This window comes from Limanda limanda, chromosome 22 (genome assembly GCF_963576545.1).
Source record: "Limanda limanda chromosome 22, fLimLim1.1, whole genome shotgun sequence".
Classification (NCBI taxonomy): Eukaryota; Metazoa; Chordata; class Actinopteri; order Pleuronectiformes; family Pleuronectidae; genus Limanda; species Limanda limanda.
The window spans coordinates 11469562-11486080 of record NC_083657.1 but is presented as its reverse complement, the minus strand read 5'-3'; the positions used below and the strand labels follow the sequence as shown (position 1 = coordinate 11486080).

General features: G+C 42.2%; 1 protein-coding gene across 1 annotated transcript in view; it reads left to right on the top strand.

Moving 5' to 3' along the window:
- Positions 1 to 16519, top strand: part of pcxb (pyruvate carboxylase b) — a 269473-nt gene that overhangs the window by 84636 nt on the left and 168318 nt on the right. The window contains exon 11 of the mRNA XM_061066418.1: positions 1962 to 2124. Coding sequence (XP_060922401.1) covers positions 1962 to 2124 — 163 coding nt within the window. The remainder of the gene's footprint in view (positions 1 to 1961; positions 2125 to 16519) is intronic.

Genomic DNA, 16519 nt, shown 5'->3' with positions numbered 1-16519 from the left:
AGTCTACGCCCGGATGCCAAATGTTTGGATCTTGACTCAAAATGTTCACTTGTCTCATTTGCCACTGAATTGTGTTTGTCTGCCTTCATCCCAGTAAATATGCAGCCATTAGAACACACTGATGTGTCATTACATGTTGGTGTTTGTGAATTTGGATGCTTTTCTTTTAATTGCTCTTTTTCTTTTGTACCACTTCTCATGAATATGCAAATAGGGAAGTGGCCGGGTTAATGAGTGAGCTAATGACAGAACAAGAGCAGGAACTAATTATTATACCATATTTCAGCTTTAGTGTTCACAAACTGCTTTGTGTATCACTCAAAGTGACTCATATTTGTCTTGTCCTTTTATTATTTAAAGGGTAAAAAAAACAGCAACATGTTCATGAAACTGTGACAAACACATGACGCTAGCGCCTGTCCACATTATCAAGAGTGGATCTGCTTTTCCACCAACGCGTTTCACACCAGGCTGATGCATAAGTGTCCTTCTGTTTCACCAGAGTGTGGAAACCAGCTAATTGAGACATTCAATAAGACGAAAGCCAAGACTGCGTCCAAAATCTAGACTCGCTTGGTGATGTCTGCGCCGTCTGTGCTTCATTCACTCTTCAAGGCGAAGATGCTACAGCAGTTATCTGAGTGTGTCTGGCACCGGACGGGGTGCCGGTCATTTAAGAATTATTTATCCCAACGCCCGCTGTGTCCATCAACTGCTACACTGCAAATGTGTCCAGAACAGAATGAAGACAAAATTCATTTTCGTGCATTAGACTGTGCAAGGTCATGAAGCTTAACCCGGGAAGTCTCATTTGAGCTTTACATTTAAATAAATGCATACCGATGAGCCCAAAATATATTTAACTCCTGGATATGGAAGAAAATAATGTCTCTGTCCCTCTCAGATTAAAATTCCTTCCAATAATAATTACTGAATAAAAATTAGCATAATGTACTTCTATCTCTCTCTCTCCCTATATCTCCCTGTGTACATGTGTGTGTATGTGCATGCATACATTTATCCTTGGATAAAATTCACGTTTAGATATGTATGAGAAATATACTGTACGGGCAAGTGCAGCAACAGAAGGAATTGGAAACAGCTGTACCGTATATTATATGGTTTACATGGTCTTGAATTATTTTTGGATTTGATTGAACAAATTGTAAAAGGTTTTGAATATGTCAGTTTTATAATATAACAATGAATTATACAAGCAGATAACAACACTATTTAGGAACTTTAAATGTAGGTTGACATTACAAAGGTATTAATAATAACCATGAAATTAATAAAAATATATATTGCTACAATGTTTGTTATTAACTTTGACATGGAGATTATGGTTGTCAGTATACCAAAACAATAAGACACTATAGGCAGAGGTTTGCTGGCTTCATCTGAATGAGTCAGAGAGAGGAAAAGTCTCTTATTAATTTAGTTGCACTTAAAACATATGTTGGACAAAGACCTCTATATCGGTACATGTAAAAAAAAACAACAAATTTAAGTGAAACTAAATATTGGTCTTTACACATAACACTGGTCTAGGTGCTTTTAAGTTGGTGCTTGTACTGTACGCGTCGATTGAGATTCTTCAAAGCAAACCTTAGAATAATCCTAAACTTTAAACAAACTTTATAGGTTTCATATCCTGCTTAATCCCCCAAGGGCCGGATAATAACTCATTTCTGACTCTACTATGTAATTAGTAGATGGATATTGCAGATTTGCCCAAACAGGAGGTGCTGGAAAACGTCTCCAGTCCTTTGACACCAAGGGCTCAGAAAATATAAATGTTAACATTTGAATAAATGTCCTCACTGTTCTTGTAAGCTTCAAAAATTCTTCTCCACGGTGACATCAAGGGAAATTAAGAGCTATTCACATCATGTTCACGGCTTCAATCAATTTGCTCCGCTCATCACTTCCCTCTCTCTCTCTCCCTCTCTCTCCGACAGTGTGGACCTGGTGCATGCCCAGCTGCGTGTGTGTGAGGGCCGCAGCCTGCCAGATCTGGGCCTCAAACAAGAGAAGATCCGGGTGAACGGCTGTGCCATCCAGTGCCGAGTGACGACAGAGGACCCGTCCAGAGGCTTCCAGCCAGACACCGGCAGGATTGAGGTAGGCTCCGTTTTTAAAAATGCTGCACACACTTCAAAGCAGTTTTGAAGTTGTTTCTGATCAACAGAGACCAGAAGGGAAACTCAAGCCTTGATACCTTAAAGCAGCTGTTTTTCGGTTTCGGCATCCAACATGTGGCCCCTCCCTCTTGGCAGTTAAAGTCACTGCTTTGTATCAAACACTAAAGATGAAGGTGCATAGTTGAAGGCAAGAACACTTAATACACAGCTTCTGAGTGGCCGAACTTCCCCCAGAAATAATATCACAATCCTTCGAATACATTATGACTGTCACCACCTTCCAGCGTTTGCTGCTTTGATCATATCTTTGACAGCTTTCAGTCATCAGTCGAGAATAGCAGTTTGTTTCCAGGATCTCAGGGTACAGCTGTGTGTGAATTTACAGACAAGCATGAAACACACAGTAGGTTCCTTTCGGTTCTTTCTGTTAGGGTGGTTCAATAGGTTTTTCATGTTTACCTTTGAAAGAACTGACATGTGAGAAACTGACGTTGAGTGATTTCTATTTCACTTTATCTTGGCACCATCTCCTCCTCTGCCATGCATGTATGATAGAGACACGTGGTATCATTTGCAGCTCACACAGATTGTTGGCAATTTAGCCGTTGGTTCGTGAAAGCGGCGTCAATCTACGTTCCGTGTAAATGTCACATTAAATGTCAATTTTTATTATTAGCTTGAAAAGTAGATTGTGAACGTCTTCAAGATTCATTATATGGAGTTGACAGCTCAACCCACCCATTCTACATCGTGCATCAATTGAAGATATATAACAGGCAAACAATGTAGGGGGTTTCCGTTAAGTCCATGTGTCATAAAAACAAATCAACATGGCATCACATTAAAGTCTATTTTACCAAATGTTAACTGCATTTGATATTGGGGTCTATGAATGCATCAAACCATTACTTTTAAAGAGTGTAGGTTTTATATGGTGGTTTAATGTTAACAACCGCACATGCCACATGAACTGAAAGCTGCAAGGAGCATCTATAGAGCAAACAAGCAGTCTTCTCATAATATCACAAGCATCACTTGATGGAACTTTATACTAAAATCGGACTCAGCCAAGTGTGTGAGTGTGTGTGTGAACGAGCACATGTGCACACAGTCACAGCTGCAGAGATCAACCAGCACTTGAATTATAGGTCTGTCACACTGATCCATATAGTGGCTTCCAGTGCTGCAATTATAAACGTACGTTGCCATATGAGATCTTGTGAGTGGGATGACGTGACTTCCCCGTGTGCATGTGTGTCCATCGTTCTCCCACCAGGAGGAGGGTGTATTTAGTTTATACGTGTGTGTGTGTGTGTGTTCAATTTCTTTTTCTTGTGGATACTTGGTGTGTGTGTGTGTCCATGTGCCTTTTCGGCGATAGGACCAGTGATTTCCTTTGACAGTGCTCACACATGAGTAGACACAGAGGTCACCATATGAGTGCTCTGCGTATCCATCCACTGGCTCCTCCTGTACATCTCCACACCATACATGCCTCTGCTCATCGTGTCTCCACAGATCTCTCTCTAGCTGATGGGGTCTGCTCCCTGGACGCTTTTCGCTGTCAGGTCCTTTTTGCCCTTCACCCTACTCCCTACACTCGTCCACCCCTCTTTTATTGCTCTATTTTTCCTCTCCCGTTCTCCCCAGCCGCTCCTTTTCTTTAATGAGTTTGTTTTTGCTGATTCCCTCACAGCTTTTTTTATCGGCCTTAACAGTGTCACAGAGCGCTTTACAAATCATTAAAAGGTAATGAAGGGCAGTTTGAATCAATAAAAATGGCTGATTAGAATTAAAGCAAGAGGTGTAATGAGCATAAAACGTCTCTTTAACAGAATCCAAACAAATCAAAGCATGTGTTAAAGATAATGCCACGAGGTAATGGTGTGTTTGACCTCTGCAGAGCGTGGTGGGTTTTTAAAAGCCTTGGGGGTCCAATGACCACGGCTGGGTTTTGTTTGGTCTGTAGCTGAGACTCTGCCAAACGTGGGAGGAAACCGCTTCAGGGAATAAATGTGAAGTTCTCGAGCAGTGAAGCTAAAAAAAATAAATAAACAAGGAATATAGTGCGATGTGCACAGGATCCTGCTGTATCCTGTCAGAAACCTACAGCTCAGCAGCACATGGGAGGAGACAGGGGAAGCCGATCAGTGTTATGATATTATTATCTGCATGTCAAAGTTACTGCAATTCATTTCAAAACTATAAATTCCCGGAGACCCTCAGTGTGCCCCCCCTTCTCCTTGCTGCTTGTCATGAATGCCGGGTATAAAATACTGCCTCTGCTGCCTGGTGACTAACGCAGTGATTTTGGAGTCTCTGCGTGTGATTGAATTCGACGTGCACCACTGGCTTTCCAATCAAACAAAATCATCTGTCTCCCGGTCATGGGCGAGGTGCGAGAAATGAACGGTCGTATCGTGCACGTGGATTTATTTCACCTGAATTTGTGTCCATTAATTCATCTCCCGGGTGCAGTTGTCTAGTTTAACAGTTCCTATCGCTCAATAAACACAATATAAGCTTCTTTTTTTTTTTCTTTCTTAACATTAACCTGGATGTATCACCACGTTGGGATGAGGCCTTTACCTGACTTTCAAATCAGCAGCAAGCATGTCAGCCTCACAATTCAAACATTATGTGGCATTCTCACGTACAGGGTGCGCTACGTCTCACTGTGAAAATCACCACGTGCATTGTATGGTGCTTCTCTCGGGGGGGAGTAACCATGGAAGAGCTTGTGACCTTTTCTCTTCAAGGACTGTGTTTTCTCCTCTGCTCCCTCTATCTCCCATCTTGTTAAAACACAAACACGATGCCTTTATTTGGTTTTAGTCATTAACTTCCATGAACTTGCCTTCAAAAAGCCATCAGAAGAAAATGAAATAAAATACAAAAATCATCAAATGAGCCTTAATCAACTAAATCATTCCGCTACAAGATGTCAAAATTCACATTTAATTAGCTTGAACAATCTCTTAAAGCAAACAACACGCAGCTGTCACGTGAACGTTAATATTAATCAGCATAATTAAAGATAAATAAACACTTCATTGGCTGCGTTACTCAAGGGGAGAAAGGAAGAAACCTCAAAATTTTGCAGATCTTCATATAATCTGTATCTTCTTGCATTCAAATGGCAAATGGCTCCACCCATTAGTTCCCATCTAACAGGTGCTCTGTAGAAGTGACTCTGACTGCAGCTCCACCCCCCCTCTCACTTACTATTTGTCTTGAAAATATAAAATATATAGATATTTCCCAATATAATTGTCTTCCTATTCCCATCTGACCCCTATTGTTCCTCTTCAATTTATCCCGGCAGCTGAGATTTGAAACGGGTCAACACAGAGAGAACCCTGCTCTCCCCCCTAACCCACCAAAAAACGGCCATGCATTATGAATGAGCCAAACACAGTTGACACAGAAAAGCATGGACGGAGGAATACCATGTTTGAGGGACAGATGAATAAATTATAAGGAAAGGGCCGTGACAAGGTCATCAGCTGAGTGACGCAGTGAGAAATGACAGACAGGAGAAGCAGGCGTCCTCATTTGGGCTCATTTTATGTTTAACACCTCTATAGAAAATTTCACATTAAAAAGTTAAATATTGGTTCAGTATTAGATTAAATGATTATCATGAAATAAATATATTTATGATTTGCACTAGAAAGTCGTGTTTAAAAATTAAGTTTGATTAAAAATGTATACGCATTTTAATTTCGCTTCATGCAATGCTGGCATGAGGAAATGAGCTGTTTTTAATTGGCAGCAGTGTGAGTGTAAGGAAGCTAATTACTGGAGAAAGATTGAAACACGGTGTGAAATCACGCAAGGATATCTTAACTAAGAAGTCACTGATATTGTTAGTGACTTCTTTATATTGGAAAAAACATTTATTTAGGGTATTGGCTTGGCTTGGTTTATCCAGAAGGGTTCTTTATTTAGAAGGAGACGGGGAGAAAAGTGATGCATATAAAATGAGTCTTGGATTTGAAGCGAGGGATAGCGGATGGATGGAGAGACGAGGTAACGAGGACGAGGGATGATGGATGTCGTAGCACCAGGGTGGCGGCGGCGGCCCCTGTCAACAGGACAGGGAGGGATGGACTGCACAGTCCGGGATCAAGCGAGCGGAGAGGGAAGGGGGGGAGGGAAGAGTATTTATGCGGCACCTTGACATTTTGTATTTTAATCTATTTTTTCTGCAGCAGCCACTCGTCACATTCAATGCGTCCGCCGGCCTTTTGACGGGCGAGCTCTGCGATCAGTTTACCTCTGCGAGATGTGACGCAGATACCGAGCAGCGCTGGAGGAAAAGCCTTTAGTCCCAAAGTGTGTTACGTGGATCATGACAATCTACTGAATCCCCCCAAAATCATAAAGTAAAGAGGGAGAAAGGGCTTTTGTTGTAAACTGTGGGGAAAACATGAATCTGATATTTCATGGGAGAAGTGAAGGGGTGAATAAGGAGAGTGTGTGAGATTTGAATCTCAAAGCAATCCCCCTTTTGTCTCAGCATCTATCTCTCTTTTCACATATCTCCATTCATCTGCACTGAATCACTCCATCATGGCTGACCATCTTCCCCTCCGTCCTCCTTCACTCTCCGTTAACTTTCCATCCTTACAAACCTCCTACCTGTGTTCTCTCTCTGGATTTCTCATCTATTATTACCTTGTCTCCACCTTTCCCTCCCATCCTCCTCTCCATGTTTCTTCTCTCCTTCTCCCACCAACCGTATCCAAAAAAACAAGCCAGGGAACAAAGTCCAACTCCTTCCCTTCCTTTTATCCACCTCAGCACCTTATTTCACTTCTTCCTTTTCCCTTTCCCCCACACCCCCCCCTCTTTTCCGTTTCCTCCTTAACACCAATCTGCTATTCCGCGGACATGTGGTTCCAAATGTAAGGAAACACTCTGGCTGCACTGGTAGCCCGGAGGGAGCCACCAGGCCTCGGCTTCTTCGGCTTCTCCTCCCTTTCATTTCCTTATCTATGCAAATGTGAATATCAGAAAAGGAACTGTCACTCTGTAATTCATCTCATAAATCAGTTGTCTCTTCTTCCCCTGAATCTGTCGACAGGCATAACATCAATCTGTCTTTCCGTTTCCTCCATCGCTCCCCACCGTGCATCTCTCTCCTGTTTGCTTCTTTCATTAAAATACATTTGCATGCGTCACTCGACGTGTTGCTAATACGTTTTACGCCGCCGCCGTGCGCGTGTGTACGGGTGTGCAAGCTTGTCTGTTCTGTTGTGTGTGTGTGTAATTGTGCGTCTAAGCGCCATCCCCCCGAAGAATATTCAGAGTTTGAAAAGAGGCTGACTCCTAATTAGAGGAAGTGTGTTTGTCTTGCTTCGTAAACACCTTCATTTGCACACCATAAACATCCTGCACCCCATGTTGGTTCCTATTGACGGCGCCGTGATTTGTCGCCATTATCTCTCAGTTTTTCTTCATTTCCATTAACACAGCCGTCAGTCACCTATGTAATTGGTTGGGGAATGACCTTGGATTGTTTTGTGCTCAAGTTTTTGTTTCTGTGTAGAAATGAAAACAAGGAGAGAGTTCTAACCTCTATTTTTAATAATGTTACTACAAGAGTGCAGAGGAATTTTATCCAGATATCATACATAGAGTGAAGTCACCATATTATGCTTTGTCTGTTTTTCTCTTTCCTCTCGGGTTGTATAGGTTTCTTGTGATAGAAAAATATTTTAAGAAGCCTCATCTCCTTGGAGAAGAACCTCTGCTCTTGAAGCTCCTGAAACCTCAGTCGAGATGTCATGTGACATCGCAATACCCACTATTTTCTCTAAACAGTTTGCTATTGTTTCTGGGTTGAACAGCCAGTTTCCCCTTGTCTGTGGAGAACAGTGAGGAACCTTTTCTCTCGTTTGGCGGGTGTGTAAGAGGCGTAGCCCAATCGGCAGTGATCTGTATAACAATGCCACCATATTAAAAATTCACTTTTCAGTTTTTTCTACAAAGGCAGCAGCTTCTGCTCGGTGTTCGCGTGAATTCAAGATGGCAGAGACAGTTACATCAAGTGTATTTTGATGTGTTAAATGCATATTCAGAGCCCTGTAGTCTACTTCCAAGATTTCTACCGCAAGAATGCAAAGAAAGGCGTCCTCAGCTGCTGTAGCTACACAGGCAATTGACTTATCTCAAATGAGTTGGTTTTTTATTGTGTGTAAATGCCAGTAGTATATCATTTTATTTTCGTCTGAACTAAATAAAAAAGTCCTGCCGGTGTGAAAGCAAACTTTTAATAAGTAGCAAAGACATAGAAACTAGGAATGTAGAGCTAGAGGGACACACACTATTCACCGCCTTGTTAACTGCGGTTCCATCCAGGAGCCCTGACCAGGTGTTAGAACACCAGGAACACACAGCTGCAGGAGGTCAAACCACCAGCACCACAGGCGCCGACACACACAGTCGCACAGGGTATGATTTCCCAAGAAAGCACCTTTGACCTTGACAAGGTCATGCGTGAAGAGCCTTCAACGTGAGCAGACTTAATCTTGCCGTGTGTGTGTGTGTCTGTGTGTGTGTATTTCTACGGAGTGAGAGCTGGTGTGCGACAGAGCACAGAACCATTGTGTTCTTTATGTGAGTGTAGCCAGCCCACTTTTTTTTTTTCTCTCCACATAATTCCTGGTCAAATATCATCTATTTTTTGGAGTGTGATACGTTTACCCCCCCCCACTCCATATCTGCCACTCATTGCCACGGTAATTATGAGCTCAAATTAGCCCAGTATTTTACGGAGTGACATTTCTCCCTTTCCTTCATTAGTGCACTCAATTTGCTGCTCATGTGTCCAATTACTGCCTGACTCCCCCCCCCCCCCCCCACTCTTCTCTGCCTGTCTGATGCCCGTCCACACTCTCGGCATGTCGTCATATCCCCGGTATTTCATTCAAAATAGCCGAAAAACAATAGTACTAACAATACACAACCTGCAGAGAAATTGTTAAAATTGTAATCACCGCTTGGAGTGTGCTGAGAAATGTTTGGTGTTTGTGGTCTTTGTCTTTTCGCAATTGTTTTTGCCACTAAGGGTCAAGATGCTGAGGCGAGTTTTTCCTCCTTTTGCTGCAGCTCATTCAGGAGGCTTGAAATCTATTACCATTGAAAGTCTACAGCTTATTGAAAATTGGGAAACATGCAAGAGTGCACATACTGAAAAGCTCAGTAACAAACCTGATTTGCAGTTAAACCGCTCCTTGGTACGTCGGGTTGTGAAGCAAATCCCAACTTGCACCCGAGATCAATGCTATAGATTCTGGGGATCGTTGCCGTCACTGGGTCTTCACTCACTTACAGTGACACGCAGCTCTATCCAGTGGTGAGTAGTAATTATTGCCTGTATCAGCGTTTGGAATATTAAAGACAAGTTGCATAATTCCTGCAGGGAAACAGGTTTGTTGATGGATACAATTCACAGAGGAATACAACAGAATAGAAAATGGGGCAAATCATTTACATTTTCAAGAACCACTCAAGTAAAGCTAGAAAACAAGGGATGAATTAAAAGTTGCATGATCGTAAGACGCTGGTGACTCAGTGTTCATTCACTTGCAGTGACTCAGTTATGAGACCCAATGATTACCTGCTATAAAAGGTTCGAACCAGGCATTGTTCTAGCACTGTAACTAAGTACAAATGTAATGCACCAGACAGGTCATTTACAATCTGAAGATATAACTCAGAACGTACACCTACCACCGGGCAGCTTTTAAAAGCTGACATTATGAATGGTTAAGAGAAATGCTAGGGCCTATTAATAGAAGAGCCAACAGGAGCTCTTTGTGTTGATCTACAGCTTCACTTTCCACTGATTTGCTATTCAATATTCTTGTGAATGTTAACGACACATTTTGGATCTCAAGAAAACAAAAACCAGTGTGATACACAGCTTCAGTCAATCACATTAAACAATTCAACCTACCAAATAATCATTATAATGTGATACAAACACATATTAGTTAATTAGTTTACTTTATTCATTAGTTTTACTGAGTAAAAAATATTTATATTCTAGGTCTTTTGATTTCCATATTTTCTACGTGTTGCGCCGAGAGGTCACCCTGCATCAGAACTTGTTAAAGTAATATTTAATGTTGACTTTAGACGGATGGCTATGTGTATTATTTCTTAAAGGCTAAAAAAACAACAGCTCGAAGGTCATTTCTGCACTTTTCCCTTTTATTTCCATACGTCCACTTCCATTTCCCATAGGAAGACTCATATTAAGACCAGGCTTGAAAAGGAAATGCAGCATTCACGACTTAATATCCATCCTAACTATCTAACTTAAAAAAATCACCTTCGCTCAGTTCACTCCGCTGAGTCTTTAAACCCTTTGTCCTTTTCCAGGTTATACTCTAACGCGTCCCTGAACCTTTTCCCTTTTTCCCTTTTAACATTTAAGACGTCTGCGCTGTCGTCGTCTCTGTGGTAATGAATTCAGAAAGTGACCCTGTTCACGACCATAGAGAAAACACAATGTTGTTTCCATGTACATCTCCGCCTATATCTCCTCTCTCAGGATAACTCCATGTACTGTAATGTCCTATTTTCTTCTATAGAGCGTCTCTGTCTCTTTTTTCGACCTCTCACCTTCTTCTCCCGAGAATATCCGTCTGGCTTCGCTATTAATTTCCTTCTGTGTTTGTTACCATGTTTATGTATGTGGGCTTGGTGTGTGTGTGTATGTGTGTGTGGGAGGATTGTACATGCATGTAGGTGTGTGTGTGTGTGTGTGTGTGTGTGTGTGTGTGTGTGTGTGTGTGTGTGTGTGTGTGTGTGTGTGTGTGTGTGTGTGTGTGTGTGTGTGTGTGTGTGTGTGTGTGTGTGTGTGTGTGTGTGTGTGTGTGTGTGTGTGTGTGTGTGTGTCTCCGTGCTTACAGGTGTTGTCTATAACAAGCCGCTTCCTGTTCGTTAATGTTGTTTTTCAAGCCAATCTGCTCCCCCCCCTCGCTCTTCTCATTTATCATTCTTCCCCTATGTTCACTGTTCTGTCGCTATCTTTCCAATCTATCCTCTTCCATTTCATATTTTCCTCAGTGCTCTCTCTCGCCTTCTTTGTAGTTATTATAAACTATTTCTCTCCCTGTCACTTCTGTGCCTTTTTCTCGTGCACCTTCCTCGTGGCGCCCCTCCCTCTGCCGTGTTAGTTGATTTGTTTCTGCAGCTTCATTCTTTTCACGTTTTCACGTTATTGTCTTTTTTCCCCTCTTTCTATCTCCTCCCCTGATTTCTACCTCTCTTTTCCCCTCACCTCTCTCTCTCATGCTGCTGATTTGTTTCTGCAGGTCTGTCTTCAATGTCTGCTCTTTTTCCCCCCTCCTTTCATCTCATCTTTACGTTCTTGTTTCAAATCTCCTATTGTCTTCCCTTCTTACATCCTTCCCCTCTCTCTCATTCCTCCCTCCTTCCATGACTCTCCATGGAAATCTTCTCTTTATTTGTCCCCCATTCCTCCATCCTGCTCGCGCTCCCTAACTCGTTTATTTTCCAAATCGGATTCCTCCATTCTCTCCCTCCATCTCCTTATATACACCTGGTCCCCCATTTCCTCTTTTCAAAATATACCTATTTTCTTTTGCCTACGACGCCCTATTTATCATTCTCTTTTGTTTTCCTACCTGTCTCAAATTTCCTCCTCCTTATTCTCCCCTCTCCCTCGTCTGTTGTGTTTCTATCCGTCTGCCCTGTGCTCATATCTTCAGGGTTCATGTTTGCATCTTCAAGAGGTGTTTACTGTTTATCCTGCAATTCTTCCCTTCCAGTCGTTTCTCTTGTCTTTTGTGTGTGTGGAGGAAGAAATGCCTGTTTACGTTCACGTGTTAAAGTTCAGCACGGAATGGTTAAATCACTGAGTTCCTGTGTCTGCACTTTGCGCGCGTGTCGGCTTTAATCAGCTCCTTTGCACATTAGTGAGGGTTTGCCGTTTTTGCGACTCTGCCTTTTATTTCGCACAGTATGCAGAATGGCTGAGCGTGGTTTTGAAACCATCCTCTCAGATGTGTATCTGTAAGTGTTTTATTGAATAGGAGTGATTTAAGGTGGCTGGTTGGAGGGAGGAAGTGACTGAGTAATCTGAGGTCACCAAACAAGCATTCAGTCCAGGATGTTCTTCACCTGGACATCCCATAATCCTCTGAGAAAAACTCCAGCTGAAATTAGAGAGAACTCCTTAGATGTGAAGATTAAATAAGTCTCGTTACTTTACTTGTTTCACTGAATTTAGTTTATCACAGTCCTGCAGAATCCTTCTCTCTTGTAGAAGATGTTCTGTTTAAAGGAGGGTACAGAAGGAGAGAGAGAGCGAGAGAGATGATGACGAGATAAGATCAGACTAAGTAAATGTAAAATGGTGTGAAATGAGAAATGGCACCTACACTTGTTTTTAGATGGTGTCGTAAATCTCCATATCAAGCATAGCTAGTGTTTAAGATTAGAGATGACACACACTAGTCTTAGTCTTATATAATGACATGTGGAGTCACTTGATATGCTTCCACATTCACAGATATAAGATTAGAAACCACGGGGTACTAATTCTATAAATTCCACATACTGTGTAGCACAGTCCCTTATATATGCCACAGCTGTACTTTGTACCAGCAAACCAACCAAGTTAGTTCATTTAAATTAATTTCTCTCGAGGCCCATTTTAGATTCCGTGACCCTCCGTCGCCAAGGCAGCATAAAAGCCTGTCTAATCACAACATGAATCTGACCTCATTTTCTTCGGCAAATCACAACTTTTAATTGGTGTTGATGGCAGCTGCGGCAGCGCGTTTCCTCTGAGAACGCGGCCGCTCAGTTGGACCTGCTGACGAGTGACTCTCTGCATGTTAATAGAAAACCAGGCAGCTGATAAAGGACCTCCTGGATTATTATCAGGGGCTGCCATTGTAAATGACCCTCGCATTAGTATGACAGGTGCCACAAGCGCGCCAATGCACCTGAATGGAGGCGGGAGCTGCAGTCTGTCAGTGCACCGGCTCGCACATTAGTCGGTGGTCTGTGTGATGGCTGAGAGAGATTCTAGTTATCTAGCGTAAACCTGCCTGTTTGGAATGGACTGGGTGATCTGCCGGTGGTAAAGCTGGTTGCAGCTTTCTTTCTGAAACTATAAAAGTGACTTATGATTAACCAGATTCACTTTTTATTTTTTATTTTAGAGTCAATGTTTTTAAATGAAACTGAATTTGCTGTATTACTGTTTACTTGTATGTAGGGTTGCAAAATTCCGGGAATATTCATAGTTGGAAACTTTCCATGGGAATTAACGGGATTATACGGGAATTAACTGGAAATGTTGTGGGTAATTTATACTAACTGTATTTACCTTGTCATATACAGACATAAATATAAACATTTAGTTTTGTCATAGGCTGATTTGAGCCCTGAGGAAACTTTGGGCACTTGACTATATGCTTCTGCATCGTTGTGTCATTCTTAACATAGGTCTTTGCACAGTATTTGCAAATGTACACAGCCTTTCCTTCTACATTAGATGGGGTGAAATGTCTCCACACATGAGATAGTGCACGTGGCATTGTTCTGTAGAATAAGATGAGAAAAAAGTTTGTAAAAAAACACTAATGCAATGCCAGAGATATAAATAGATAGCCAAACATTGGAATCGTCTGTGAAAATATTTTACAATTGATGGATAAATGAATGGAAATAGGCTAGATGAACAGATGAACAATCCTCAATAAGCATGCTAATATATTTTCCCCAGTAATATCATGGAAACTTACCTGACTAGTCCTGCACTCTACAGCAGGCCTCAATCAGCCCTGCTGTAGAGTGAAGGATGCTGGGAGTTATCTGTGCATGTGATGGAAGAATGCACAGTGGAGGGTTGAAACTCAACGTTCCATACATCTTTAAAATAGAGTTTTGAATGATGTTTTTATTGCTCAGCGTTTAATTTGCGTAGTGTTTTTTTTTTTTTCAAAATTCCCCAAATTCCCGAGCTTAACTTCCCGTGGAAAGTTTCCGGCAAGTTTCCGGAAATTTACCGGAAACTTTCCGCCCCTTTGCAACCCTACTTGTATGGCTTTTGTACAAGTTTGAATAATTTACTGGACTTTTTACATGCAGGCTATTTTAGAGGTCGGTTTTGCACACCTTTTCAAAATAAAGGCTCGTGATTCAGCTCGATATGAAGCATAAATAATAAAATAATGTGATACTATAAACGTTGTCTTGGGCTGCTGCTGTTGTTTTTTTCTGAGTACCTAGAAGATTCAACTGGGTGAAATCATGCAAAACTCAACACTGCACTCACCCTGATTATCAAGAATACACAAGCCAAATGGGAGTTTGATTAGATGAACGGTTCGTGAGCTTTGCATTCCACAGACAGAAAGACAGACAGACAGGACCTTGTGGAAATAGTAGGTTGATTGTATTTTACTAGTTTAATCAAGCCTTGTCTGGTTGGGCCAGTACAACAGAGCTGTGGCTGGGATAGGCCACTGATTCCCCAAACACCATGATACTCGTCAGTTATCATTTAGCGTAATTGGGATATAATATATTATTAATGGTTGGATGGGTGCGTGGAGTATAAACTGTGTGTGTGCTGCTAATGAGCATGGTGTGGTCCCACAGACACAAAAGCAGTTAGCTCCTCTCTGTATGCAAATCCGCCTCTGTGTGTTTTCTGCATGTGGAAGCCTCTGTTGTCTCGGGGCTGTTGTTTCACACCGGTGGAGGAAGTTCCTCCGTATTTTCACTGAGGCTCTGCAGCATCACCTCCCAACATGCTGACTAACTCCTCAACTTTCCCTTCACCTCATCTCTCCTCCTCATCTCTCTTTGCATAATCTCTCCTCCAGGCTGTTGGTGTCCATCCATCGTTTTCATCCCGCCTCTCCTCCTTTCTGCATCTTCATCACCCACTCCTCCTCCCCACGTTCCAATCTCTCGCACGTCTTTACAGACTCCCTCCCTCCTTCCCGCCACATTTCCTCAGCTCTTTTCAGCTCATTTTTATTCCAGTTCTCATCTAGTTGATTTTTTTTCTTGTGTCTCCTTTCATCTCACTTTCTCCCTTTTTTTTGATTTTCCTTTCTTTCCCTCTTGGCATGCAGAATATGTCTGCACATGTGTCCTACATAACTACTCGCTGGCTGACGTGGGGGTTGTGTCTTTTTGTGTCTAATGCTGTGTTAACACTTATTCTCCCAGTGTGTGTTCACTGGAGTGTGTCTGCGGATTGGTGTGTTCTCGAGCTGTGTGTGTCTTTACAGGTTTAGTAATGCATCTGCATTTCTGTGTTTGTTTATCTCCTTGTTTCTGCATCTCTATGTATGTCAGGATCTGCCAGTGTGTGTGTGTGAGGGTGGTTTTATCAGCTCTTGCAGATGGCCTCAGCCTCTCATCCATCGTTCCGGTGAAATGAAGCGCCCTCTGAAGAGTGAAGGCAGGGAAGAAAAGAATGGACAGACAGAGCGAGAGGGAGGGAGGGAAGGGGGAGAGTCATGGGATGAAATGGCAAGAGGTGGAAAAGAGAAGAGGGCGATCAAAAGATGGGGAGTTTGAGAGGAATGACGGGAGGAGGAGACCACCACTGTGGTCATCGTTCTTCAACATGAGTTGCAAACAGAACAATTTATCGGTTGGCTGATAAAAATCCGGCGACATGAGCCTTTCACAGACGTTGGTGTTTGTTTGCAGATTGTTGCAGATATTAGTGACAGCAGAAAATATGTGCATTTTATCTAAAATATGTTTTAGGTTTTAATCATAAAACATCAAGCCTCAATTGCATTTCTTTGTCATAAGGGGCAATGGCAACTTCTGAGGTGCGTGCGTGCAAGGAAATACGTATTTTCCAATGTACTGTCTACTGTAACTTTCGGTCAAATTGCTATAACTGTTAGTGTGCATTTGCGTGTGACAGTTAGCTTGCATTAAAAAGAGGCTCTTGAAATCACCTTGGGATACAGAGTGTTTACGATTCAGCACCCGCAGGAGAGAGAACAAACAGAGAAGTGACGGAGAGCAGGGCATAAACCGGGAAGAAAAAAAAACATGTATAGGGAGAATTGAGGTTAAGGAAGTGAGTGTGCGGTTGGAGAAGGTGAACAGGGGACAACGTGTAACACTGAAAACTGACTTGAAACACCCGGAGTGGAATGCAAACAGACTGAGGGGAGGAACTCTGCGGGAGGAGGGTGTTGCTGACAGGTCAAGTTAAGAGGAGATACAGGGGTGACCTGGGGACCAGAGAGGTCTTGTAAACCACTAAATGATCTAACAGAATAAAAGGGTCAAAGAAAAAGGAGGGTCTCTGTTAGTATTTTGTCCTTTTTGATTATTTCCCCCTG